General features: G+C 42.6%; 2 protein-coding genes across 3 annotated transcripts in view; one reads left to right on the forward strand and one right to left on the reverse strand.

The window, feature by feature from the left end:
- Positions 1 to 27,274, forward strand: part of LOC120050038 (protein O-mannosyl-transferase TMTC1-like) — a 111,456-nt gene that overhangs the window by 22,794 nt on the left and 61,388 nt on the right. The window lies entirely within an intron of this gene.
- Positions 15,822 to 18,366, reverse strand: LOC120050039 (E3 ubiquitin-protein ligase TRIM39-like). The gene is made up of 2 exons (XM_038996649.1): positions 18,276 to 18,366; positions 15,822 to 17,672 (listed from the first exon to the last, which is right to left on the reverse strand). The coding sequence occupies exon 2, from the start codon at positions 17,668 to 17,670 to the stop codon at positions 16,033 to 16,035; it is 1,638 nt and encodes a 545-aa protein (XP_038852577.1). The 5' UTR covers positions 17,671 to 17,672; positions 18,276 to 18,366; the 3' UTR covers positions 15,822 to 16,032.

The following is a 27,274-nucleotide window of genomic DNA, read 5'->3' on the forward strand; positions in this document are numbered from 1 at the left end:
TGGGTGACTGGAGTCTTTGACAATTTTTTATGCCTTCCTCTGACACCACCTAGTATATAGATCCTGGATGTCAGGAAGCTTGGCCCCAGTGATGTACTGGGCCATAGGCACTACCCTCTGTAGCGCCTTACTGTCAGAGGCCGAGCAGTTGTCATACCAGGCGGTGATGCAACTGGCCAGGATGCTCTCGGTGGTGCAGTTGTGTAATTTTGAGGATCTGGGGACCCATGCCAAATCTTTTCAGTCTCCTGAGGGGGAAAAGGTGTTGTCGTGCCCTCTTTACAACTGTCTTGGTGTGTTTGGACCGTGATAGTTCGTTGGTGATGTGGACACCAAGGAACTTGAAACTCTCCTCCCGCTCCACTTCAGCCCCGTCGATGTTAATGGGGCCCTGTTCGGCCCTACTTTTCCTATTGTCCACAACCAGCTCCTTTGTCCTGGCACCACATTGCCAGGTCTTTGACTCCCTCTGTATAGGCTGTCAAAAAACCAAATCAAATTTTATTTGTCACATACACATGGTTAGCAGATGTTAATGCGAGTGTAGCGAAATGCTTGTGCTTCTAGTTCCGACCATGCAGTAATATCTAACAAGTAATCTAACCTAACAATTTCACAACTACCTTATACACACAAGTGTAAAGGAATGAATAAGAATATATACATAAAAATATATGAATGAGTGATGGCCGAACGGCATAGGCAAGATGCAGTAAATGGTATAGTGTACAGTATATACAGTACAGATGAGATGAGTAATGTAGGGTATGTAAACATGATATAAAGTGGCATTGTTTAAAGTGGCTAGTGATACATTTATTACATCAATTTTTCCATTATTAAAGTAGCTAAAGTGGAGTCAGTATGTTGGCAGCAGCCACTCAGTGTTAGTGATGGCTGTTTAACAGTCTGATGGCCTTGAGATAGAAGCTGTTTTTCAGTCTCTCGGTCCCCACGTTGATGCACCTGTACTGACCTCGCCTTCTGGATGATTGCGGGGTGAACAGGCAGTGGCTTGGGTGGTTGTTGTCCTTGATGTTCTTTTTGGCCTTCCTGTGACATCGGGTGATCGGGTGGTGTAGGTGTCCTGGAGGGCAGGTAGTTTGCCCCCGGTGATGCGTTGTGCAGACCTCACTATCCTCTGGAGAGCCTTACGGTTGTGGGTGGAGCAGTTGCCATACAGCCCGACAGGATGTCCTCAATTGTGCATCTGTAAAAGTTTGAGTGTTTTTGCTGACAAGCCGAATTTCTTCAGCCTCCTGAGGTTGAAGAGGCGCTGCTGCGCCTTCTTCACCACGCTGTCTGTGTGGGTAGACCATTTCAGTTTGTCCGTGATGTGTACGCCGATAAACTTAACTTTCCACCCTCTCCACTACTGTCCCGTCTGTGGATAGGGGGCTGCTCCCTCTGCTGTTTCCTGAAGTCCACGATCATCTCCTTTGTTTTGTTGACATTGAGTGTGAGGTTATTTTCCTGACACCACACTCCGAGGGCCCTCACCTCCTCCCTGTAGGCCGTCTCGTCGTTGTTGGTAATCAAGCCTACCACTGTGGTGTCGTCTGCAAACTTGATGATTGAATTGGAGGCATGCATGGCCACACAGTCATGGGTGAACAGGGAGTACAGGAGAGGGCTGAGAACGCACCCTTGTGGGGCCCCAGTGTTGAGGATCAGTGGGGTGGAGATGTTGTTAACCTTTTATGGCTGCAAGCCCGAGGTCGGTACACTTATGACAACATCCAGCTCAATTGCAGGGCGCGAAATTCAAAATCTATTTTTTTTTAAATATTTAACTTTCACACATTAACAAGTCCAATACAGCATTTGGAAGATAAACATCTTGTGAAACCAGCCAACGTGTCCGATTTTTAAAATGTTTTACAGCAAAAACACCACGTATATTTATGTTAGTTCACCACCAAATACAAAAGAGGACAGACATTTTTCACAGCACAGGTAGCATGCACAAAGCCAACCTAACTAACCAAGATCCAACCAAACAAACCTAGAAACAACTTCCTCAGATGACAGTCCTATAACATGTTACACAATAAATCTATATTTTGTTCGAAAAATGTGCATATTTGAGCTATAAATCAGTTTTACATTGATGCTACCATCATAGCTACAGTCAGAAATAGCACGGGAGTAGCCAGAGTAAATACAGACACCAACGTCAACTACCTAATTACTCATCATAAAACATTTCAGAAAAATATATGGTGTATAGCAAAATGAAAGACAAAGATCTTGTGAATACAGACAATATTTCCGATTTTTTAAGTGTTTTACAGCGAAAACACAATATATCGTTATATTAGCTTACTGCAATGGCTAACACACAACAGCATTGATTCCAAGTAATCGGTAGCGATAGCACAGCTCGACAGATATATGAAATAGCATCCCAAATTGGGTCCTTATCTTTGTTGATCTTCCATCAGAATGTTGTAAAGGGGTCCATTGTCCAGAACCTTCTTTGTTTGGATCCAGAACGAACTATTTCCCTCTTGAATTAGCAAGCACACTGGCCGTGCGGCGCTAACCTCTCCTTCTTGAAAAAATTATTCCAACGCATCACGTCTAAAGTCCCGAATAAATTTCAATAATATAATTAAACTATATTGAAAAAACATACTTTAGGATGATATTGTGACATGTATCAAGTAAAATCGAAGCCGGAGATCATATTCACCTATAACGACGGTTTTCCAGGAGGCAATTCCAGGTCCAACTTCGCGCCTTCGAAACAAAAAATAATGGCGGACCTCTCACTCAAAGATGATGTATTCAATCCCTGAACGAGATATTCAAGTCATTTCTGCTCTCACTTCCGCATGACACCCAAGGGAAGGCGTATGACGTGTTTCTATAGTCCCAAGTGACATGCCCTTTTATAGACAAGCTCTTGAAAAAAGACCTCGCATTTGGAAATCTCACTTCCGGATAGGAAATGGGCTGCAGAAAGAGTTCTGGTTCACTTAGAGAAATAATTCAAACGGTTTAAGAAACTAGAGAGTGTTTTCTATCCAATAGTAATGATAATATGCATATTGTACGAGCAAGAATTGAGTAGGAGGCCGTTTGAAATGGCCACCTCTTTCCAGGTTACTCAGTGCTGCCCCTTGCAGCCATAAGAAGTTAACTACCCTCACCACCTGGGGGCGGCCCGTCAGGAAGTCTAGGACCCAGTTGCACAGGGCGGTTTCTGGTTGGAGAATGTTTTAATAGACGCTGTGGGTACAACATCACCGATGCACTTGCTAATAAACTCGCTCACCGAATCAGCGTATTCATCAATGTTGTTGTTTGATGCTATGCGGAACATATCCCAGTCCACGTGATCGACGCAATCTTGAAGCGTGGAATGTGATTGGTCGGACCAGCGTTGAACAGACCTGAGCACGGGTGCTTCCTGTTTTAGTTTCTGTCTATAGGCTGGGAGCAACAAAATGGAGTCGTCAGCTTTTCCGAAAGGGGGGCGGGGGAGAGCCTTAAATGCGTCATGGAAGTTAGAATAACAATGATCCAGGGTTTTGCCAGCCCGGGTCGCGCAATCGATATGCTGATAAAATTTAGGGAGCCTTGTTTTCAGATTAGCCTTGTTTAAAATCTCCCGCTACAATAAATGCAGCCTCAGGATATGTGGTTTCCAGTTTACATAGAGTCAAATGATCTTTCAGGCCCGTCGATGTGTCTGCTTGGGGGGGAATATACACGATTATGATCAAAGATAATTCTCTTGGTAGATAATGCGGTCGGCATTTGATTGTGAGGAATTCAAAGTCAGGTGAACAAAAGGACTTGTTCCTGTATGTTGTTATTATCACACCACGTCTCGTTAATCATAAGGCATATACCCCCGCCCTTCTTCTTACCAGAGAGATGCTTGTTTCTGTCGGCGCAATGTGTGAAGAAACCAGGTGGCTGTACCGACTCCGATAGCGTGTCTCGAGTGAGCCATGTTTCCGTGAAACAAAGAACGTTAGTCTCTGATGTCTCTCTGGAAGGCAACTCTTGCTCGGATTTCGTCTACCTTGTTGTCGAGAGACTGGACATTGGCGAGTAGTATACTCGGGAGCGGTGCGCAATGTGCCCGTCTACTGAGCCTGATCAGACGACCGCTCCGTCTGCCCCTTCTGCGGCGCCGTTGTTTTGGGTCGCCGGCTGGGATCCGATCCATTGTCCTGGGTGGTGGGCCAAACAGAGGATCCGCTTTGGGAAAGTCGTATTCCTGGACGTAATGTTGGTGAATTGACGTTGCTCTTATATCCAATAGTTTCTCCCGACTGTATGTAATAAAACCTAAGATTTCCTGGGGTAACAATGTAAGAAATAACACATAAAAAAACGAAATACTGCATAGTTTCCTAGGAATGTGAAGCGAGGCGGCCATCTCTGTCGGCACCGGAAGTAACGGTGATCAGGCCTACCACTGTTGCGTCTTCCGAAAACGTAATGATGGTGTTGGAGTCGTGCTTGGCCACACAGTCTTGGGTGAACAGGGAGTATAGGAGGGGACTAAGCACACACCCCTGAGGGGCCCCAGTGTTGAGGGTCAGTGTGGCAGATGTGTTGTTACCTACCCTTACCACTTGGGGGTGGCCCGTCAGGAAGTCCAGAATGCAGTTGCAGAGGGAGGTGTTTAGTCCCAGGGTCCTTAGCTTAGTGATGAGCTTTGTGGGCACTATCGTGTTGAACGCTGAGCTGTAGTCAATGAACAGCATTCTCACATACGTTTTTCCTTTTGTCCAGGTGGGAAAGGGCAGTGTGGAGTGTGATTGAGATTGTGTCATCTGTGGATCTGTTGGGGCTTTATGTGAATTGGAGTGAGTCTAGGGTTTCCGGCATGATGGTGTTGATGTGAGCGATGACCAGCCTTTCAAAGCACTTCATGGCGACTGCCGTGAGTGCTACAGGGCGGTAATCATTTGGGCTGGTTACCTTCGCTTTCTTGGGCACAGTGACTATGGTGGTGTGTTTGAAACATGTAGGTATTACAGACTCGGTCAGGGAGAGGTTCAACATGTTAGGGATGACACTTGCCAGTTGGTCTGCGATATCCACAATATAGCAGGGGAGTAAAGCCATAACACATACTTTTTACCAGCAGCAGACTATGATCAATAATGTCAAAAGCCACAATGAAATTTAACAAAACAGCCCCCACAATCTTTTCATCATCAATATCTCTCAGCCAATCATCATCATTCAATTGTGTAAGTGCTGTGCTTGTTGAATGTCCTTCCCTATCAGCGTGATGAAAGTCTGTTGTCAATTTGTTTACTGTAAAATAGCATTGTATCTGGTCAAACACAATTATTTTCAGAAGTTTATTAAGGGTCGGTAACAGGCTGATTGGTCAGCTATTTGAGCCAGTAAAGGGGGCGTTACAATTCTTGGGTAGCGGAATGACTTTTGCTTCCCTCCAGGCCTGAGGGCGCACACTTTCTAGTTGGCTTAAATTGAAGTAATGGAAAATATATGTGTCAATATCGTCTGCTACTATCCTCAGTAATTTTCCATCCAGATTGTCAGACCCTGGTGGCTTGTCATTGTTGATAGACAACAATAATTATTTCACCTCTTCCACACTCACTTTACGTAATTCAAAAGTACCATGCTTGTCTATCATAATTTGGTCAGATATACTTGGATAAGTAGTGTCAGCGTTTTGTTGCTGGCATATCATGCCTAAGTTTGCTTATCTTGCCAATGAAAAAGTCATTAAAGTAGTTGGCGACATCGGTGGGTTTTGTGATGAATGAGCCAACTGATTCAATGAATGATGAAGCCGAGTTTGCCCTTTTTCCCAAATGTTTATTTAAGGTGCTCCAAAGCTTTTTACTATCATTATTTATATCATTTATTTTTGTTTCATAGTATATTTTATTTAGTTTAGTCACCTGATTTCTTAATGTGCAGTACGTTTGCCAATTGATTGGGCTGCCAGACTTATTTGCCATACCTTTTGCTTCATCCCTCTCAACCATACAATTTTTCAATTCCTCATCCCAAAGGGATTTAACAGTTTTTATTCATTTTCTTAATGGGTGCATGCTTATTAGTAACTGGAATAAGCAATTTAATAAATGTGTCAAGTGCAGCGTCTCCTCATTACACACCACAGACCAGCAAATATTCTTTACTTAATCAACATAAGAATCAATACAGAACTTCTTGTATGTCCTCTTACACTATATTAGGCCCAGCCTTGAACTTTGGTTTTCCTTGATATGGCTACTATATTGTGATGACTACATCTTATGGATTTGGATGCTGCTTCAAATCACATTTCTGCAGCGTTAATAAGGATGTGATCAATACATGTTGATGATTTCATTCCTGTGCTGTTTGTAACTACCTTGGTAGGTAGACTGATAACTTGAACAAGGTTGCAAGCACTGGTTACAGTTTGAAGCTTTTTTCTTGAGTAGGCAGCTTGATGAAAACCAGTCAATATTTAAATTACCAAGAAAATATACTTCTCTGTTGATATCACATATATTATCAAGAATTTCACACATATTATCCAGATACCGACTGTTAGCTCTTGGTGGTCTATAGCAGCTTCCCACAAGAATGGGCTTTAGGTGAGGCAGATTAACCTGTAGCCATATTACTTCAACAGTATTTGACATGAGATCCTGTCTAAGCTTTACAGGAATGTGGTTCTGAATATAGACCACAATGACGCCCCCGTTGGTGTGAAAAGTGCAAATCAATCCCAGAACAACAGCAAAGGACCTTGTGAAGATGCTGCAGGAAACGGGTACAAAAGTATCTATATCCACAGTAAAACGAGTCCTATATCGACATAACCTGAAAGGCCGCTCAGCAAGGAAGAAGCCACTGCTCCAAAACCGCCATAAAAAATCCAGACTACGGTTTGGAACGGCACATGGGGACAAAGATCGTACTTTTTGGAGAAATGTCCTCTGGTCTGATGAAAGAAAAATATGACTGTTTGGCCATAATGACCATCGTTATGTTTGGAGGAAAAAGGGGGAGGCTTGCACCATCCCAACCGTGAAGCACGGGGGTGGCAGCATCATGTTTTGGGGGTGCTTTGCTGCAGGAGGGACTGGTGCACTTCACAAAATAGATGGCATCATGAGCAAGGAAAATGATGTGGGTATATTGAAGCAACATCTCAAGACATCAGTCAGGAAGCTTGGTCGCAAATGGGTCTTCCAAATGGACAATGACCCCAAGCATACTTCCAAAGTTGTGGCAAAGTGGCTTAAGGACAACAAGGTCAAGGTATTGGAGTGGCCATCACAAAGCCATGACCTCAATCCTATAGAAAATTTGTGGGCAGAACTGAAAAAGCGTGTGCGAGCAAGGAGGCCTACAAACCTGACTCAGTTACACCAGCTCTGTCATGAGGAATGGGCCAAATTCACCCAACTTATTGTGGGAAGCTTGTGGAAGGCTACCCAAAGCGTTTGACCTAAATTAAACAATTTAAATGCAATGCTACCAAATCCTAATTGAGTGTATGTAAACTTCTGACCCACTGGGAATGTGATGAAAGAAATAAAACCTGAAATAAATCATTCTCTCTACTATTATTCTGACATTTCACAGTCTTAAAATAAAGTGGTGATCCTAACTGACCTAAAACTGGGAATTGTTACTTGGATTAAATGTCAGGCATTGTGGAAAACTGAGTTTAAATGTATTTGGCTAAGGTGTATGTAAACTTCCGACTTCAACTGTAGCTCTGAACGGTAGCATGATTCTGATTGCATGACAGACGAGAACAGGATACGCTCCCATTACGCTGCTCCAGAACTTTGGCAGTTTCATTTCCGGGAAGCGCATACTCAGTCCGCCAGCGATTACATGTTTTCCGAAAGAAACGCAGCAATCTCTGCTCGAAGCTCATAAAAGTGACCCACCACTTTACCCCTGGAAAGCCAGCAGACCTCTGCATGATAAAGCACCTGCTGGTGCTCCCTCCCCATATCCCTACAGAAGGCCTGGAAACACCTGCTTTTCATGAAACTCTTTTTTATATAGTTGACACACTCAATCACATCCTGGAGAGTGTTGTGGAGCTCAGGCACCATGTCCTTCGCTGCCCACACTACTGTGTAGGAAGCAGTAGTTCCACGTCGCCCTCGGTGCTATCTCCAGGATCCGCTTTACTACCCCGGAGTGCTTTCCCGTCATGGCAACTGCCCCATCAGTGGTCACATCGACGCACGCATCCCAGGCCTGTCCCACGGAGCCCAGGTACGTATCCATTGTGTTAAAGACAGGCTCTGCAGAGTTGGTGTCTGACATAGACCATTCGAATGGCATGGTTAGCCACATCTGTGGATTCATCAAGCTGCAGTGCGTAATGGCCATTTGCACTAATGCTCTATGATGTCTGGCGTGTTATGTCCTCAGACATGTCCTGGATTCTCCTCCTCATGGTTTCATTGGATAGTGGGATGGTTTTAAGTTTGTTGGCGGCTGACTCTCCCAAGATTTCAATGTACATATCAATCGCAGCAGGTAGTATGATATTCTCTGCACTGGTGTGGGCTTTTTTGCACTTAGCAATGCGGTGAGCCACAAGGTATGATGCGTGAAATGCCCTTTCATGTACCATGCATACCTTGTTCAATGAATCTTGTGAGGCCTCCGGATAGTGACATTTCCTTTAAAAAAAAATATTCTGCTGTTTTATCTTTGTTGCTTGGATGCTTGGTGCCCAGATTACGTTTCATTTTGGAGGGTTTCATGCTCTCATTAGCTAACAGCTCGTTGCATAGGACGCAATACTGTCTACTCACCCTGTCTGTCTTCTATATATGGGTGTGTTCGTAAATGTATCAGTTATTCTGCGCTCTGGCACACTCAGACGAGAGTGCTCTGAAATCTGAGTAGATAGCCAGAGCAAATTTACTAATGCACCCTATGTAAAACCATATTTGATGAAGTCAGAGTCATATTTTCTCTTCTTGACAGGGACCGGGTTGTCTGCCTTGTTGACATTGGAAGCAGCAGTAGACGAGGGAGCTGCACGTTTTTAAAAACTTGTCCATGATTTTACTCTGACAGCTAGCCTACATGAGTAAAATGACAGCTACCTATCCACATGTGCAATAACTGCAGAACAAATCTGCATTGTTAGCTGTCAATCAAGCTAGCTGTCAGAAGAAGATATGTATTTTCTGATTGGATGTGTCACATACCTTTCAAAATTATTTATTAAAATCCTCCCACCCCCTAGATGAGATTCACTGATCTAAGTGAGTTTCAGAGAGAGTCAGAATTAGGGTTGCAAAGGGTCAGAAACTTCCCGGAAATGTCGGAAATTTTCCTTGGGAAGTTAAGCCCTGGAATTTGGGGAATTTTGTTCAATTCATCTAAAAAGTTAGCTTAAAACAGTGAACCTTTTTTTGTGGGATACACATGGCAATTCTAGGTCTTGTGGCATATTTTGGTTCAACTACCCCAATTCAATGAAATTGCAACCATCTGCATGCACGGTGCATTCTTCCATCACATGTACAGCAGATTCTCAAGATCTTGCACACTAATGAGATGCTATTGAGCCCACACTACTACACTGTTTGAGCCAAGGACTACATGCGTTCTGGTTAGTTTTGATTACAATACTGGGTGGGGTGAATATATTTTAGATTACATACATAATTTTTTCTTAACTAGTAAATAGTAGCCTACAGCAAAGTGTGTTTAAATCATTTCTAACTTGTTAACAATTTCTGCTAGTTAGTTTTTTCTACCATGTGGGTTTTAGCTTGCTTGAGCGTGCTAACTGAGGAATGTTAATTCACGTGTTTCCATACATGTTTCATTTTAAAACATGTATCTTACAAAGGAGTTGTTTATTCTAACTGCTTAACTATTTATCTGTACATGGAATTGGATTTGAGGTAAAAAATAAATAAAAAATCTCATCTTTACACTATCTGATGTGTGGAGACATTTCACTGCAGCTAATGTAGAAGGAAAAGTTGTGTACATTTGCAAATACTGTGCCAAATCATATGTGAAGAATGCAACAAAGATGCAGAATCATCTGGCCAAGTGCATAAAGTTCCCTCAGCGATCACAACAAGCAACTTCTGACAAAAGTCCCTCTACTTCTATTCGAGGTGAAAATTATGAATCAGACACCTTATCGATAGCAACAGCTCATGGCCCTCCTGGAATCAAGTTTTTTTGACTCAGTGGAGGAACGTAGTCAGATAATGCTGATGAATGTCTTGCTTGAGCTGTGTATGCAACTGGTTCACCTCTGATGCGCACAGGCAATGTTTATTGGAAGAGATTTCTGAATACACCCCTCCAACCAGACATGCTTTATCTACACATTTGCTGGGTGCAGAGTTCAACAGGGTTCAAGTGAAGGTCAAGCAAATCATAGAGAACGCAGACTGTATTGCAATAAACTCTGTTGGGTGGTCGAATGTTTGTGGGCAAGGAATAATTAACTACATAATCTCCACCCCTCAACCAGTATTCTACAAGAGTACAGACACAAGAAACAACAGACACACCAGTCTCTACATTGCAGATGAGCTGAAGGCAGTCATCAATGACCTTGGACCACATAAGGTGGTGGTGACAGACTGGTGACAGACAATGTTGTGAACATGAAGGCTGCTTGGTCTAAAGTGGAGGAGTCCTACCCTCACATCACACCCATTGGCTGTGCTGCTCATGCATTGAATCTGCTCCTCAAGGACATCATGGCACTGAAAACAATGGATACACTCTACAAGAGAGCCAAGGAAATGGTTAAGTATGTGAAGGGTCATCAAATTATAGCCGCAATCTACCTCACCAAGCAAAGTGAGAAGAATAAGAGCACCACATTGAAAGCTGCCCAGCAACACCCGTTGGGGTCATCATCATGTTTGACAGTCTCCTGGAGGGGAAGGAGTCTCTCCAAGAAATGGCCATTTCACAGTCTGCTGATATGGACAGCCCCAACAAGAGGATCATCCTGGATGATGTATTATGGGAGAGCGTGGTAAGCAGCCTGAAATTCTTGAAACCTATAGCAGTAGCCATTGCACGGATTGAGGGAGACAATGCCATCTTGTCTGATGTTCAGACTCTGCTTGCAGATGTAAGAGAAGAAATCCGTACTGCCCTGCACACTTCACTGTTGCTCCAAGTAGAGTAGTTCTGAAATACATCAAAAAGCATGAAGACTTCTACCTGAAGCCCATACACGCCGCAGCGTACATGTTAGACCCCAAGTATGCTGGCAAGAGCATCCTGTCCGGTGCAGAGATCAACAAGGCCTATTGTGTCATCACTACCGTTTCTCGCCACCTTAGCCTGGATGAGGGCAAGGTTCTTGGCAGTCTGACGAAGTACACTTCCAAGCAATGGCTTTGGGATGCAGATGCAATATGCACATATCTCATCAGCCACCTGGTGGAAGGGACTTTGTGAATCTGAGGCTTTGTCCCATGTTGCCTCCATCATCCTCCAAATCCCACCAACCTCAGCCGCCTCAGAGCGCAACTGGTCCTTGTTTGAGAGCACACACACCAAAGCACGCGACAGGCTGACCAATACAAGGGTTGAAAAATTGGGGGCCATCCGGGCATATTTTGAGTCTTTTTGAGCCTGACAACGAGCCATCCTCAACAAGCTTGGAAAGTGACAGTGAAGATGAGGCCTCAGAGTCTGATGTTCAAGAGGTGGACATTGAGGAGGTCCAGGGAGAAGACATGGAAGCCCGAGAGGAAGACATCCAAAGCTTTAGTCTAGAAACTATCATTTTACAGATGTATGTTGTAAACGTTTTTGGGAGATGCGATGGATCATTGGGGATCATTCAATATTCCCTTTTGTTCAGTGAAATCATCCCATGTGAAGAGTCAGCTCATTTAATTAAAATTCAATTCGTAACAAAAAATGTTTTCTATTGGAAGGATTTAATCATTTGCAATGATGTCTACTTTCAGTATGATAAGGTAAAAGGTTTATGTTTCTGTCTCCAGATATGGTAAATATATCCAATGCAAAAAACAACTACATTTAAATGGTATTAATATTAATTTGCATATATTCCTGTTAATTCCCACAAAGTTTCCACCTCTGAATATTCCCCAAAATGTGCAAACCCTAGTCAGAATATGAATGTCATCTGTTAGAAGAAAGTTATTGACTTCACAACCCTTGTTTCTTTGGCTACATATGTTAAAATGGGCTATTTTTAGCACGTTTCTGGGTTGCTTGATTTGTTTGATGTTTTACTGGGGAAGCTTATCCGAAGTAGACATGCTCATGTTATTTATATTGGAGCTGATAGTGCACGGTGAGCTGCGCACAGTGGACTTCCTACTAGAGCACACCGCCTCAGTGCTAACAGTGTAACTCTGGTTCATAGGCACATGATCACTGCATACAATGGCTGTACGATCAACAGAGATATTCAGGGCAGTTAGGGGGACATCAATTAAGTTACTTACATTGTGTTTGCCAACGCCCCTGGGATAATGTACATTTGATACAGCATTATGAAGACTCATTGTCACAGTGGTAGGTCTTGAGCGTGTCTTGGGTCATTGATAAGTCATTGTGTTAATGTAGCTTTGAAATGCATGGAAAGAGTCCAGGAGCTAAGATGATTTGGATGGACTCCGTCATTCCTGTTGAGCAGTGGTTCCCAAGCTTTTTATAGTCCCGTACCCCTTCAAACGTTCAACCTCCAGCTGCGTACCCCCTCTAGCACCAGGGTCAGCGCACTCTCAAATTTTGTTTTTTTGCCATCATTGTAAGCCTGCCACACACAGTATACGCTATATTTATTAAACATAAGAATGAGTGTATGTTTTTTTCACAACACGGCTCGTGGGTTGTGACAAAGAGCTCTTATAGGACCAGGTGTCACGCCCTGGCCTTAGTTATCTTTGTTTTCTGTATTATTTTGGTTAGGTCAGGGTGTGACAGGGGGGATGTTTGTGTGTATTTGTCTCGTCTTGGGTGGTTGTATGGTATAGGGGGTTTTGGTAGAGTGTATGGGTTTGTGTTGAGTGTAGGTGTCTAGGTAAGTCTATGGTTGCCTGAATGGTTCTCAGAGACAGCTGTCATTCATTGTCTCTGATTGGGAGCCATATTTAAGGCAGCCATAGGCATTAGGCTATTGTGGGTAATTGTCTATGTGTAGTGTTTAGTGTCAGCACTATTTTGTTTGAATAGCTTCACGGTCGTCTGTTTGTTGTTTTTGTTCGTGTTTCGTCTTTCTAATAAAAAGAAGATGTCTTTCTATCACGCTGCGCCTTGGTCCTCTCTTCAAAGTTACGACGATCGTGACACCAGGGCACAAATAATAATCAATAATCTTGCTCTTTATTTAGCCATCTTACATATAAAACTGTATTTGTTCATCAAAAATTGTGAATAAATCCCCACAGGTTAATGAGAAGGGTGTGCTTGAAAGGATGCACATAACTCTGCAATGTTTGGTTGTATTGGAGAGAGTCTGTCTTTTCCCACACACAGTCGGTGCCTGTATTTAGTTTTTATGCTAGTGAGGGCCGAGAATCTACTCTCACATAGGTACGTGGTTGCAAAGGGCATCGGTGTTGACATGATTTGCCAAGGAAGGATACTCTGAGTGCAGCCCAATCCAGAAATCTGGCAGTGGCTTCTGATTAAATTACATTTTCACAGAACCGCTTGTTGCAATTTCGATGAGGACCTCTTGTTCAGATATCGGTAAGTGGACTGGAGGCAGGGCATGAAAGGGATAACGAATCCAGTTGTTTGTGTCATCCATTTCGGTTAAGTACCTGCGAAATTGCACACCCAACTCAGGTGATTCACTATATCACATTTGGCATTGTCCGTAAGCTTGAGTTCATTTGCACATAAAAAATCATACAATGATAGAAAGACCTGTGTGTTGTCCTTGTTAATGCAGACAGAAGAACTTTAAGAACTTCTTAATAATTGCCTCAATTTTGTCCCGCACATTGAATATAGTTTTGGAGAGTCGCTGTAATCCAAAATTCAGATCGTTCAGGCGAGAAAAAACATCACCCAGATAAGCCTGTCATGTGAGAAACTTGTCATCATGCAAGCAGTCAGACAAGTGAAAATTATGATCAGTAAAGAACTTTAAGCTTGTCTGTCAATTTAAATAAATGTGTCAATACTTTGCCAATTGATAACCAGCTCACTTTTGTATTTTGTAAAAGCGCCCATATCATTGCATAGTGCAGAAAATACATGCGAGTTCAGGGGCCTTGCTTTAACAAAGTTAACCATTTTCATTGTAGTGTCCAAATCGTCTTTCCATCTGTCAGGCATTCCCTTGGCAGCAAGAGCCTCTCGCTGGATGCTGCAGTGTACCCAAGCGGTGTGAGGAGCAACTGCTTGCACGCGCGTTACCACCCCACTATCCTCTCCTGTTTACAGAAGAGGATGTCTTTCTTAATTGACTCTCCATAAACATAACGGACATATACCAGGAGCTGTATCAGGCCCTGATGAGTCTGACTCATCCAGCTGTAATGCATAGAATTCACTGGCTTGTATACGAAGCAGTAATTGTTACAAAACATCTCCTGCCGTGTCATTGATGCGTTGTGAAACAGTGTTGTTTGATGAAGACATTGTATAGTTTTTTTGTGGTCTTTTCCCCCAGCATTGTCCCAGCCATATCCGCGGCAGCAGGAAGAATTAAGTCCTCCACAATAGTATGGGGCTTGCCTGTCCTAGCCACTCGGTAGCTCACCATATAAGACACTTCTAGCCCCTTTCTTAATGGTATCTGTTGCTTTTATACACGTCTTACTACTCGAAAGTTGTCTTAATTCTCGCTCATAAAATTCCCTTGGCTGATTTTTCAAGTTGGCATGTTTTGTTTTTAAATGTCTGCGCAAGAGTGACGGTTTCATCGAGTTGTGAGATAGTACATTTGCACATATAACACACCGTGACTGAGGAAAGGCACTACTCCCAATATAAGTGAACCCCAAATCAATGTAGTTCTCATCATATATGCGCCTCTTCGATGGTCCAATGTCCCTTTCTTTTGTTCTGTGCTTTCCCAAGTAAGGGGGCAGTATTTCTTCGGCTTAATCAGTTTCACAACTGTCAGTGTCCGTGCTAGCTTGGCTAACAACGAATGTAGAATTACTGATGCTAGCATTGCATGTGCTCGTGGAAGCAGACCAACTTGTGTTGTCGAAAGGTCCAGGTGTAGTAATAATAGTAGTAGCAGGATTATAATGTTTTAATTTTAAAAAATGTGAATCACATTTTTATTTGGCGTACCCCAGTTTGGGAAAACCTGCCGTAGAGTGTCTTCTGTTTCCAGAAGGTGTCAAAGTTATCTATTAAAGTGATTCCAACAGAGCTACAGTAATTTTTTTGCCAGATGTGTAATGCCAGTAGCCTGCTGAATCTTTCACACCCGCGGCCCAGCACATTTGTATTGCAGGATTGACTCGAACAGTTTACACACTGACTTCCGGTTAATCCTATAGTGTGTGAGTGCGATTATGTGCGTGCCTGCTTGTATTTGAGTGTGTTTTATTCAAATCCTAACACCGCTTAATGCTTTTTAAATGCACCTGAACATTTTGCATTTGCCACATTAGCGGAAAGCAGTGTGACACTCTGGTAAAAGCAATACAATACTGTAAACTCTATCTGTTATCAACACTGTGATGCATCACCCAAGTAATCTTTAGTGTCCATGCCTCCACTGTCTTTTGCCAATGCAATTTTGAACAAAGACATGAAATATGTGTCTTTATTAGCAGTAAAGATAGATTGTTTTGGCCAGGCAAACATTTTGAAGGCAACACATTTATATAGCAGGCATTGACATCAATTCTTGCTAAACACTGTTACAGATCACTGACAGTGTAATAGAGGGACAAAGCGTGTTATTTGATTGTAAGATTGCAAGAATATAAATGAAAAGTTAAATAATTAACTTTTTAATGTGACTTGACTTAATATAGGCTACTGATTTGTATGATTCGTTACAAAAAATAGATCCCTTTCCAACAATACATCTCATAGACTTGTTAATCATTCTGTGTGATTGACAGGAGAGATGATCAGAGGGGCAGAGTTTTTACCACCATCATTCAAACAGGGGTTCAAGAGTGGATAGAGTTTCTCAGTGAAGGTGCAGCCAGTGAAAGAGTAGATATGAGACCTGGCCTCCACATCATAAAAGGAGACCTGACCCTCCTCATAATCAACAAACACCCCCACCTTCTGGGGCTTCTCTCTCAGGGAGAGGGGTACACTGGGGCTAGAAAGAGCCTTGTACTCTCCATTCCTCAGCCACACAGTCCAATATCCATTCTCAGGGGTCAGCGTTATCGCCCTCTTCCTGTTGACAGACTCTCTGGCCACTCCTAAAGTCCACTTAGTCTTTCCCTTAACCATCACCTCAAAGTAAAATATACCTAAAGAGAAGCCCTCCTTTCCAAGGACACAAGGAGATATATCAAACCTCTTTATGTTGTCAGGAAGATGATTTATTGTGTCTCCATGCCTCAGTTGTTTTCCATCCTCAGACATGATGAGTTTGTGATGTGCTGTATCAGGGTCCAGAGTTACATCCACTGCATAGAGCTGAATCCGCTTCAGTTTGACTTCAGGCAGCTTCTCCATCTCTTTATTCAGTGTCTCCTCCAGCTGAGATACAGCTCTCATCACAGTCCCCACACACAGATGACTATTAACACTGATCTCAGACCAGTCATTGATGGGTAGGGGGGTGCAGAGGGATGGGAAGCTCTGGAGGAGGTGGAGGTGGTCCTCAGTGTGTGAGAGCTGCTCCACCTCAGTGCTTCTCCTCTGTAGCTCAGTGATTTCTTGCTCCAGCTCTTTAATAAGTCCTTCAGCCTGCGTCTCTGTTGCTTTCTGTTTCTCCTCAATCACCTCAATGAGCTCAGCCTGGCTTCTCTCAATGGAGCGCACCAGATCAGTGAAGACCTGTACACTGTCTGATATCTCCCTCTGTGTATCTCTCTTGCTGTGATCAACTGAGTGTTTGATCTCTTGAACCTTCTGCAGTCTCTCCTGGATCATCTGCTGCACTTCTGCCTCAGCCTTCCCCAACTGAGCCTTCCTCTCTCCATACTCTTCCTCTAGAGGGACAGTGTCATGAGTCATGTGGTCTGTTTTCAAGCACAAGACACAAAGAAACATCTGGTCCCTCCTACAGAACAGCTCTAGAGGTCTGTCGTGCTTCTTGCACATCCTGTCTTCCAGGTTCTCCACAGGGTCGATCAGCTTGTGTCTCTTTAAGGCTGCAACTCTCTGATGAGGCTCCAGGTGAGTCTCACAGTAAGAGGTCTGACACACCAGGCAGGACTTCAGGGCCTTGAGCTTTGTCCCAATGCAGATGTCACAAGGGACTTCTTGGGCTTTGGCTTGGTGTTGGTCTGGGCTTCTGGTAGCTTTAGGTTGAACTGAATTCCTGAACTGAGCAGCCATCTCAGCAATGAAAGTGTTGATGCGAAGCTTGGGGATCCTGTAGAATTTCTCTTTGCACATTGGACACTGGCACAGGTCATTGCTATCCCAGTACTGTCTGATACAGGCCTGGCAGAAGTTGTGTCCACATGGAGTAGAGACTGGCTCAGTGAACACATCCAGACAGATAGAGCACAGGAACTGCTCTTCAGACAGGAGACAGCTGGAGGACGCCATATCTAGACAGAGACCAGAGGTGAAACAATGAAGAATTTCCTGTAATCTGTCAGCTCGCGATAGTTTCAGCTTTAAAGTTGTCAACATGGCCTTATGGGATGATAATAACCGAACGTAATACATGGTTTAAACATAGAAATTAGTAGTTTTACATAAGAGAGTTTAAAGAAGCACTCTGCAGAAGATACAGACATATTTGGACTTATAAATTAATATATGTACCCATCGATTCTTGAAGAATCTAACTTATAAATGCCTCATGAGCTTAGTTCAACTGTCACACTCCATGAGAACCCAAAATATAAGCTTGTTTTACTCCAATGTTTGTAAACAAAGTAAATGTAAACACGTAACGTATAGCCTCAAAACATGGTTATAATTATATGGTCATTCCTTGCATCCATTGCTCTGTCTATGAATTTGAGAATGGTTACATTTCTCCAGCCACATCCCTCAGGTATTTAGCTAAACAGTGGCGGGGAGTACACTTTGTTATTTTCTTCAACTGCTGATTGCTGCTTTAACATACCGGAGATAAAGAATAGAATAACGTTAAAACACGGTAGAGTCGAGGTTCACTTGTCCAGGTTAATATCTCTACTCACTTGTGTCTGTGGGAGTAGGAGTGCTGTCTCTGTTCTTTCTATTTGAGACTCTGAAGTTGTTTAACAGAGATGTCTGACGAGTTTGAGAGAGTTTTCTCCCATGCACAACATACACTCTCTCTCTCTCTCTCTCTCCACTTTAGTTTCAGTTCAACATAGTGACGTTGAAATGCTCCTACACTATTTCTCTTCCTGGAACAGAGTTAACCCTTTATATGGCTGATCTCTCTCTCAAGTGCTCTGAGACACTTTGACAATAGAACAATCATAAGGACTGCTTTACAAGTACATGTATTCATTAGAATTGTTCAGCCATAATATATGTAGTGATAACAAACATTCTTGATACATTTATTTTACCATCACAAGTCAACCAAGACAGAGTAATATGAAGAGGACACTTTAAACAGGGATGTTCTCATCATTTTCACCGGTCTAGATAGCAAGTGATGTGATCATCTATGTGGTTTTTGTGTCTAGTTCTTTTCACTGGTGTGTTTTCTGTCCGTGAAGAGCAATTCGAAATTTGAGACGGTTTGTGCTGGTGTTAAACATACAACACCCTTCATAAGATCCCCATACAGCGAAATGACATTACTGAGCTCCTTCCTTTGAAATATGACTGCGTGATGTGTCTGTGTTTACAGCACGGTAAGGTTCAAGTTCTCTTACACTGTTTTAATTGTTTCTCAACCATCATTGCTTTGACCTCTCAATAACTTTATTCCACATGGAGATGAGCTGTGGACAGACTGTTATTAATGAACACATGGTATTCAGTTCCTACCTCTGCCTATTTGTTGTCTGTTCCAGACATGCACCCCGAATCTCTCTACATGACTGATATTCATTCAGTGGATGGGATCTCCTCTTCCTCTTTTCCATTCACCACAGAAGATCTGTTATCATACCAGGATATACACAGTGATGCATCATCCACTTAAGATTTGGAGTGTATATGCCCCATTGTCTTTAGCCCATGCAATGTCGAACATAGAAATATATAGACATAATAATAATCAGTCATGCAACTTTTAATACTGTTTTTATTCAGGTTAATTTCCTTTGATTAGTTTTCCTTTTCAGTAAATACAAATAAATGATTGTAAGGCTCAGACAGAAATCAGAGTCAATGTTTTATTTGATTGTAAGATTTCAGATGACAGTAGTTGAAATGCTAATCATTTGTAATATCACTTGATTAAACATGCATGCATATTTATGTTTTATATATTTATGATCTGTTATAGTTTCCCGTTCCAGCACTACATCAGAGTCTTGTTAATCAGTCTGTGTGATTGACAGCTGAGATGATCAGAGGGGCAGAGTTTTTACCACAAATCACAGTTCAAATCAAATTTAATTTGTCACGTGCGCCGAATACAACAGGTGTAGACTTTACCGTGAAATGCTTACTTACAAGCCCTTAACCAACAATGCAGTTCAAGAAATAGAGTTAAGAAAATATTTACTAAATAATAAAAAGAAAGTAAAAAGTGCACAATAACATAACAATAATGAGGCTTTATATACAGGGGGTACCGGTACCGAGTCAGTAATTTGTACATGTAGGTAGGGGTAAAGTGACTATGAATAGGTAATAAACAGTGAGTAGCAGCAGTGTAAAAACAAAGGGGGGGTCAGTCAATGTAAATATCTCTCTTGCTGAGACCTGAGTGTTTGATTTCCTAAACATTCTGTAGTCGCTCCTGGATCAACTGTTGCACTTCTGTCTCGGTCTTCCCCAATTTATCCTTCCTCTCTTCACGCTCTTCCTCTAGAGGGACAGTGTCATGACACTTGTGGTCTGTGCAGAACTGACACACACACATTTGTCAGTCTTACAGAACAGCTCTAGAGGTCTGTCGTGCTTCTTACACATCCTGTCTTCTAGGTTCTCCACAGGACTGATCAGCTTGTGTCTCTTTAAGGCTGAGACTCTCTAAGGCACCAGGTGAGTCTCACAGTAAGAGATCTGGCAGGACTTCAAGGCCTCTTCCCAGTGCAGATGTCACAGGACACTTCCCAGGTTTGGCAGAGGACTCATTTTTTTTAACCTCTGATCGTTATCTTAAAATGTTCTACAACCTCTCAACATTGTGTTGACATGAAGCTCAGGTCTTCTGTAGAATTTCTCCTTACACAATGGACACTGGCTCAGGTCAGTGGTATCCCAATACCCGCTGATACAGGCATTGCGGAAGTTGTGTCCACATGAAGTGGTGACCGGCTCAGTAAGCACATGTAGACAGACAGAGCACAGGAACGGCTCCTCAGACAGGCGACTGCTGGAGGTGGCCGTATCTAGACAGAGACCAGAGGTGAAACCATAAAGCATTTCCTGGAGTCAGTACCCTGTGGTACTGCTTTTCATAGTTTCCAGTTGAGAGGTTTTATTCTGATGGGATCACATATGGGATCAATCTTGATAAGTAATTTCTTTACATGGCATATAAATGAGTCATTTTACCAAAGAGAATTTACCCCAAATACTGTAGCTACTCTAAATTTAAGAAAACAAGAGAATACATCAAACGTCCTTGCGATCTCTCTACTCACCTCTTTGTGGCTATTTTCTTTGTTTCTTCTGTCGGTATTATTAAAAGTTGATCAAGTTTAGCGTTTCAAGAGATTTCCATAAGGATTGAGATCGTATGCTCCCGTGCACAATGTACTGTGTGTCTCAGTTTCACAGAGTAAAATCATGTCTTTCTGCCTCACACAATATTGCTATGCACTTTGGAACAGTAAGGGGGATGGAGTTAACCCTTCATATAGATGATCTCTCAAGTGTCCTTAGACACTTCAGAGACAAAAGTTAACTTTTTAAATTATAAGAATAGCTTGAAATTTGTTAAAACATGACATGTACTTTTTTTTATAAGATAGAGATGATTTTTCTCCAGTGTTCAACTTGAAAGTTTTCCTTCAAAAGGTGCATTACCAGTCCTCCCTATACGTTATTGCTGTACCATTTTTACTGCATCGTGAGGTTTCAAGGGATTTTGCTGTTTCTATTGAGCACAAGGTTGAAGTGTTTTCTGAAAGGGGTTCTGGGAAATCTGCAATATGATATACTTTATGCATTAGACCTGTCTATGAGTTGTCATGGGGTTATTAGTTTGTTGTGTATTGTAAAAATGTCCCCGATCTCTTTTTGTATTCCCTCCCCTTCACTGTAAATGAAGTCAGTGTCTGTGTGTGGGTGACTGAATGAAAAGTGGATGGATAGGGACTGGTGGTGCCTGCTGAGTGATGGAGCTGCCATCTCTCTGTTACTCTATGGATATTAGATGACTGTGCTGTCACTCTGCCTGCCCAGCTGCTCACACAACAACACACCTGGACAGACAGGCAGAGATAGAGAGCCCGCTCTCATCAAATCTTAATGACCTGGGGTGTGAGTGTGATTATGCCTTTTTGAGACAATGTTCTGTGACTCAGCACAATTGACTGTATCACACCCAGAGGAAAAGAGAGATTTGTTTTCGTAGCTCAGCGGAGCATCTGCTCAATGTATCTTCTGGACGTTCCTAATTAGCAACTAGGGAGCCTATGTGTACATAGCTCTCAAAGATTTATGAGCATATCTCTCTCCCTCTGCCCTTTCCTCCCTCCTTATCTTGCTATTCCTCTTCCTCTCTGCTCTTCCTTTCGATCTCCTTTCTTAGAGACGTACTTAAGCAATAAGGCCGGCACGACGCAACGTGGAGTGCCTGGACACAGCCCTTAGCCGTGGTATATTGGCCATATATCACAAACCCCCGAGGTGCCTTATTGCTATTATAAACTGGTTACCAACTTAATTAGAGCAGTAAAAATAAATGTTTTGTCATATACCACGGTTGTCAGCCAATCAGCATTCAGGGCTCGAACCACCCAGTTTATAATGTGGTTTAACCACTCTGTGGAGCCGAGATGTTTATTACTTCAGTGGTGAACATAATACTATAACACACATACACCTTTCAGTGTACCCAAACCAGACCCTGAGTGGCTTAGAGTTCTCTGGGCGGTGAGGTTTCATTTGTCATTGATTAGAGTTGATGGTTCACTCTGGCAGATAATTGAATTCTTGTTTGGTCTCTTGTTTTAGAGAAAGCCTGGGCCAAGTCAAATAAAGCCAGTGGGCTCATTTCAAAAACAATGAGGCCAAACAGAATTGACTAACACACTGGCTCGGCCTCGTCATTGACTGATTAGAACAGAGTGTGTGGTCTTACAGTAATGACTTTTTCTCCTGGTGTAGACATGCAGTAAACCACTAACTCTACCTCAACACACCCTCGCTTTGCTGATCTCAGATTTGACTTGTAATCCTGCCGACTCAGCCTCAAATTCAGTGCTCAAACATTTTTCTCTGCTGCACAACCACACAATGTACAGTAAGTTCAGTTATTGAGTGAGTGATTGAGAGTGTGTGTGTGTTTAGTGTCTGTGTGTTATTCAGTTTGTGCAATACAGGAGTGTTTGCATATATCTGATTTTGTAATGGTTTATCACAGCCTCTGTGCCTCTACCTTTGGCTGATGTACAGTGCCTTCAGAAAGTATTCACACCCCTTGACTTTTTCCTAATTTTGTTATGTTACAGCCTGAATTTAAAATGTATTATATTTAGATTTTGTGTCACTGGCTTACGCACAATATCCCATAAATTCAAAAGTGGAATTATGTTTTTAGAATTTTTTAAATAATTAATACAAAATGAAAAGCTGAAATATCTTGAGTCAATAAGTATTCAACCCCTTTGTTATGGCAAGCCTAAATAAGTTCACGAGTGAAAATGTGTTTACAAAATCACATAAGTTGCATGGACTCACTCTGTGTGCAATAATAGTGTTTTAACATGATTTTTCAATGACTACCTCCTCACTGTATCTCACACATACAATTATCTATAAAGCCCCTCAGTTGAGCAGTACATTTCTAATACAGATTCAACCACAAAGACCAGAGAGGTTCTTCCAATGCCTTGGAAAGAATGGCACCTATTGATAGATGGGTAAAAAAAATAGACATTGAATGTACCTTTTGAGAATGGTGACGTTATGAATTACACTTTAGATGGTGTATCAATAAACCCAGTTACTACAAAGATACAGGTGTCCTTCCTAACAAACTCAGTTGCCGGACAGGAAGGAAACCGCTCAGGGATGTCACCATGAGGCCAATGGTGACTTAAAAACAGTTACATATTTTATTGGCTGTGAAAGGAGAAAACCTGAGATGGATCAACAACATTTTAGTTACTCCACAATACTAACCTAAATGACAGAGTGAAAAGATGGAAGTCTGTACAGAATAAAAATATTCCAAAACATGCATCCTGTTTGCAATAACGCACTAAAGTAAAACTTCCCAAAAGTTTGCAAAGAAATTAACTTTATGTCCTGAATACAAAGTGTTATGTTTGGGGCAAATCCAACACATCACTGAGTTACCACTCTTCATATTTTCATGCATGGTGGTGGCTGCAGCATGTTATGGGTATTTTTATTTATTTCACCTTTATTTAACCAGGTAGGCTAGTTGAGAACAAGTTCTCATTTGCAACTGCGACCTGGCCAAGATAAAGCAAAGCAGTTCGACACATACAACAACACAGAGTTACACATGGAATAAACAAACATACAATCAATAATACAGTAGAAAAATCTATATACAGCATGTGCAAGTAAGGGAGGTAAGGCAATAAATAGGCCATGGTAGCGAAGTAATTTTAATATAGAAATTAAACACTGGAATGGTAGAATGTGCAGAAGATGAATGTGCAAGTAGAGATACTGAGGTGCAAAGGAGCAAGATTAAATAAATAAATGCAGTATGGGGATGAGGTAGTTGGATGGGCTATGTACAGGTGTAGTGATCTGTGAGCTGCTCTGACAGCTGTTGCTTAAAGCTAGTGAGGGAGATAAGAGTCTCCAGCTTCAGTGATTTTTGCAGTTCGTTCCAGTCATTGGCAGCAGAGAACTGGAAGGAGAGGCGGCCAAAGGAGGAATTGGCTTTGGGGGTGACTAGTGAGATATACCTGCTGGAGCGAGTGCTACGGGTGTGTGCTGCTATGTTGACCAGTGAGCTGAGATAAGGCGGGGCTTTACCTAGCAGAGACTTGTAGATGACCTGGAGCCAGTGGGTTTGGCGACGAGTATGAAGCGAGGGCCAGCCAACGAGAGCGTACAGGTCGCAGTGGTGGGTAGTATATGGGGCTTTGGTGACAAAACGGATGGCACTGTGATAGACTGCATCCAATTTGTTGAGTAGAGCGTTGGAGGCTATTTTGTAAATGACATCGCCGAAGTCGAGGATCGGTAGGATGGTCAGTTTTACGAGGGAATGTTTGGCAGCATGAGTGAAGGATGCTTTGTTGTGAGATAGGAAGCCGATTCGAAATAAAATTTTGGATTGGAGATGTTTAATGTGAGTTTGGAAGGAGAGTTTACAGTCTAACCAGACACCTAGGTATTTGTAGTTGTCCACATATTCTAAGTCAGAACCGTCCAGAGTAGTGATGCTGGACGGGCGGGCGAGTGCAGGCAGCGATAAGTTGAAGAGCATGCATTTAGTTTTACTTTAATTTAAGAGCAGTTGGAGGCCACGGAAGGAGAGTTGTATGGCATTGAAGCTCGTCTGGAGGTTAGTTAACACAGTGTCTAGAATGGTGTCGTCTGCGTAGTGGTGGATCAAAGAATCACCAGCAGCAAGAGCGACATCATTGATGTATACAGAGAAGAGAGTCGGCCCGAGAATTTAACCCTGTGGCACCCCCATAGAGACTGCCAGAAGTCCGGACAGCAGGCCCTCCGATTTGACACACTGAACTCTATCAGAGAAGTAGTTGGTGAACCAGGCGAGGCAATCATTTGAGAAACCAAGGCTGTTGAGTCTGCTAATAAGAATGTTGTGATTGACAGAGTCGAAAGCCTTAGCCAGGTCGATGAATACGGCTGCACAGTAATGTCTCTTATCGATGTCGGTTATGATATCGTTTAGGACCTTGAGCGTGGCTGAGGTGCAACCATGACCAGCTCTGAAGCCAGATTGCATAGCGGAGAAGGTACTGTGGGATTCAAAATGGTCAGGAATCTGTTTGTTAAGTTGGCTTTCGAAGACCTTAGAAAGGCAGGGTAGAATAGATATAGGTCTGTAGCAGTTTGGGTCTAGAGTGACTCCCCCTTTGAAGAGGGGGATTACCACGGCAGCTTTCCAATCTATGGGAATCGCAGACGATACGAAGAGAGGTTGAACAGGCTAGTAATAGGAGTTGCAACAATTTCGGCAGATAATTTTAGAAAGAGAGGGTCCAGATTGTCTAGCCTGATTTGTAGGGGTCCAGATTTTGCAGCTCTTTCAGAACATCAGCTATCTGGATTTGTGTGAAGGAGAAGTGGGGGAGGCTTGGGCGAGTTGCAGTGGAGGGCTGTTTATCGGGGTAGGGGTAGCCAGGTGGAAAGCATGGCCAGCCGTAGAAAAATGCTTATTGAAATTCTCAATTATAGTGGATTTATCGGTGGTGATAGTGTTTCCTAGCCTCAGTGCAGTGGGCAGCTGGGAGGAGGTGCTCTTATTCTCCATGGACTTTACTATGTCCCAGAACTTTTTTGAGTTTGTGCTACAGGATGCAATTTTCTGCTTGAAAAAGCTAGCCTTAGCTTTCCTAACTGCCTGTGTGTATTTGTTCCTAACTTCCCTGAAAAGTTGCATATCACGGGGGCTGTTCGATGCTAATGCAGAACGCCACAGGATGTTTTTGTGCTGGTCAAGGGCAGTCAGGTCTGGAGAGAACCAAGGGCTATATCTGTTCCTGGTTCAATTTTTTTTTTAATGGGGCATGCTTATTTAAGATGGTGAGGAAGGCACTTTTAAAGAATAACCAGGCATCCTCTACTGACGGGATAAGGTCAATATCCTTTCAGGATACCCGGGCCAGGTCGATTAGAAAGGCCTGCTCGCTGAATTGTTATAGGGAGCGTTTGACAGTGATGAGGGGTGGTCATTTGACCGCAGACCCATTACAGATGCAGGCAATGAGGCAGTGATCGCTGACATCTTGGTTGAAAACAGCAGAGGTGTATTTGGAGGACAAGTTGGTTAGGATGATATCTATGAGGGTGCCCGTGTTTACGGATTTAGTGTTGTACCTGGTGGGTTCATTGATAATTTGTGTAAGATTGAGGGCATCAAGCTTAGATTGTAGGATGGCCGGGGTGTTAAGCATTTCACAGTTTAGGTCAACTAACAGTACGAACTCTGAAGATAGATGGGGGGCAATCAATTCACATATGGTGTCCAGGGCACAGCTGGGGGCAGAGGGTGGTCTATAGCAAGCAGCAATGGTGAGAGACTTGTTTCTGGAAAGATGGATTTTTAAAAGTAGAAGTTCGAATTGTATGCTTGTCATTGGCAAGGACTAAAAACTAAGCACAGGCTAAATCCCAGAGGAAAACCTGGTTCAGTCTGCTTTTCAACTGACACCGCGAGACAAATTCACCTTTTAGTAGGACAATAACCTAAAATACAAGGCCAAATATACACGAGTTGCTTACCAAGACGACATTGAATGTTTCTGAGTGGCCTAGTTACAGTTTTGACTTAAATTGGCTTGAAAATCTATGGCAAGACTTGAACATGGCTTGAAGAATTAAAAAAAGAATAATGTGCAAATATTGTACAATCCAGGTGTGCAAAGCTCTTCCAGACTTACCCAGAAAGACTCACAGCTGTAACATGTTTTGACTCAGGGGTGTGAATACTTATGTAAATTAGATATTTCTGTATTTCATTTTCAATTCATTTGCCCAAAAAATAAACATCTATTTAATCCATTTTGAATTCTGTCTGTAACACAACAAATTGTGGTATCAATCATTTCTGAAGACACTGTACTGATCCTATTGGCCAGGGATGAGGTCTGTAGCAGACCAGAATGCCTCGCTTTCATTCCTACACAGCTGATTGGCTCGTCTGTCCCAGGTGGAGGGTGTGGGTGTAGTGGGAGGG

The sequence above is a fragment of the Salvelinus namaycush genome, chromosome 6 (genome assembly GCF_016432855.1).
Source record: "Salvelinus namaycush isolate Seneca chromosome 6, SaNama_1.0, whole genome shotgun sequence".
Taxonomy (NCBI): domain Eukaryota; kingdom Metazoa; phylum Chordata; class Actinopteri; order Salmoniformes; family Salmonidae; genus Salvelinus; species Salvelinus namaycush.

What these genes read in the sequence shown, in the direction of transcription:
- LOC120050039 (XM_038996649.1), bottom strand. Translation starts at nt 17,670, where the DNA reads ATGGCGTCCTCCAGCTGTCTCCTGTCTGAAGAGCAGTTCCTGTGCTCT.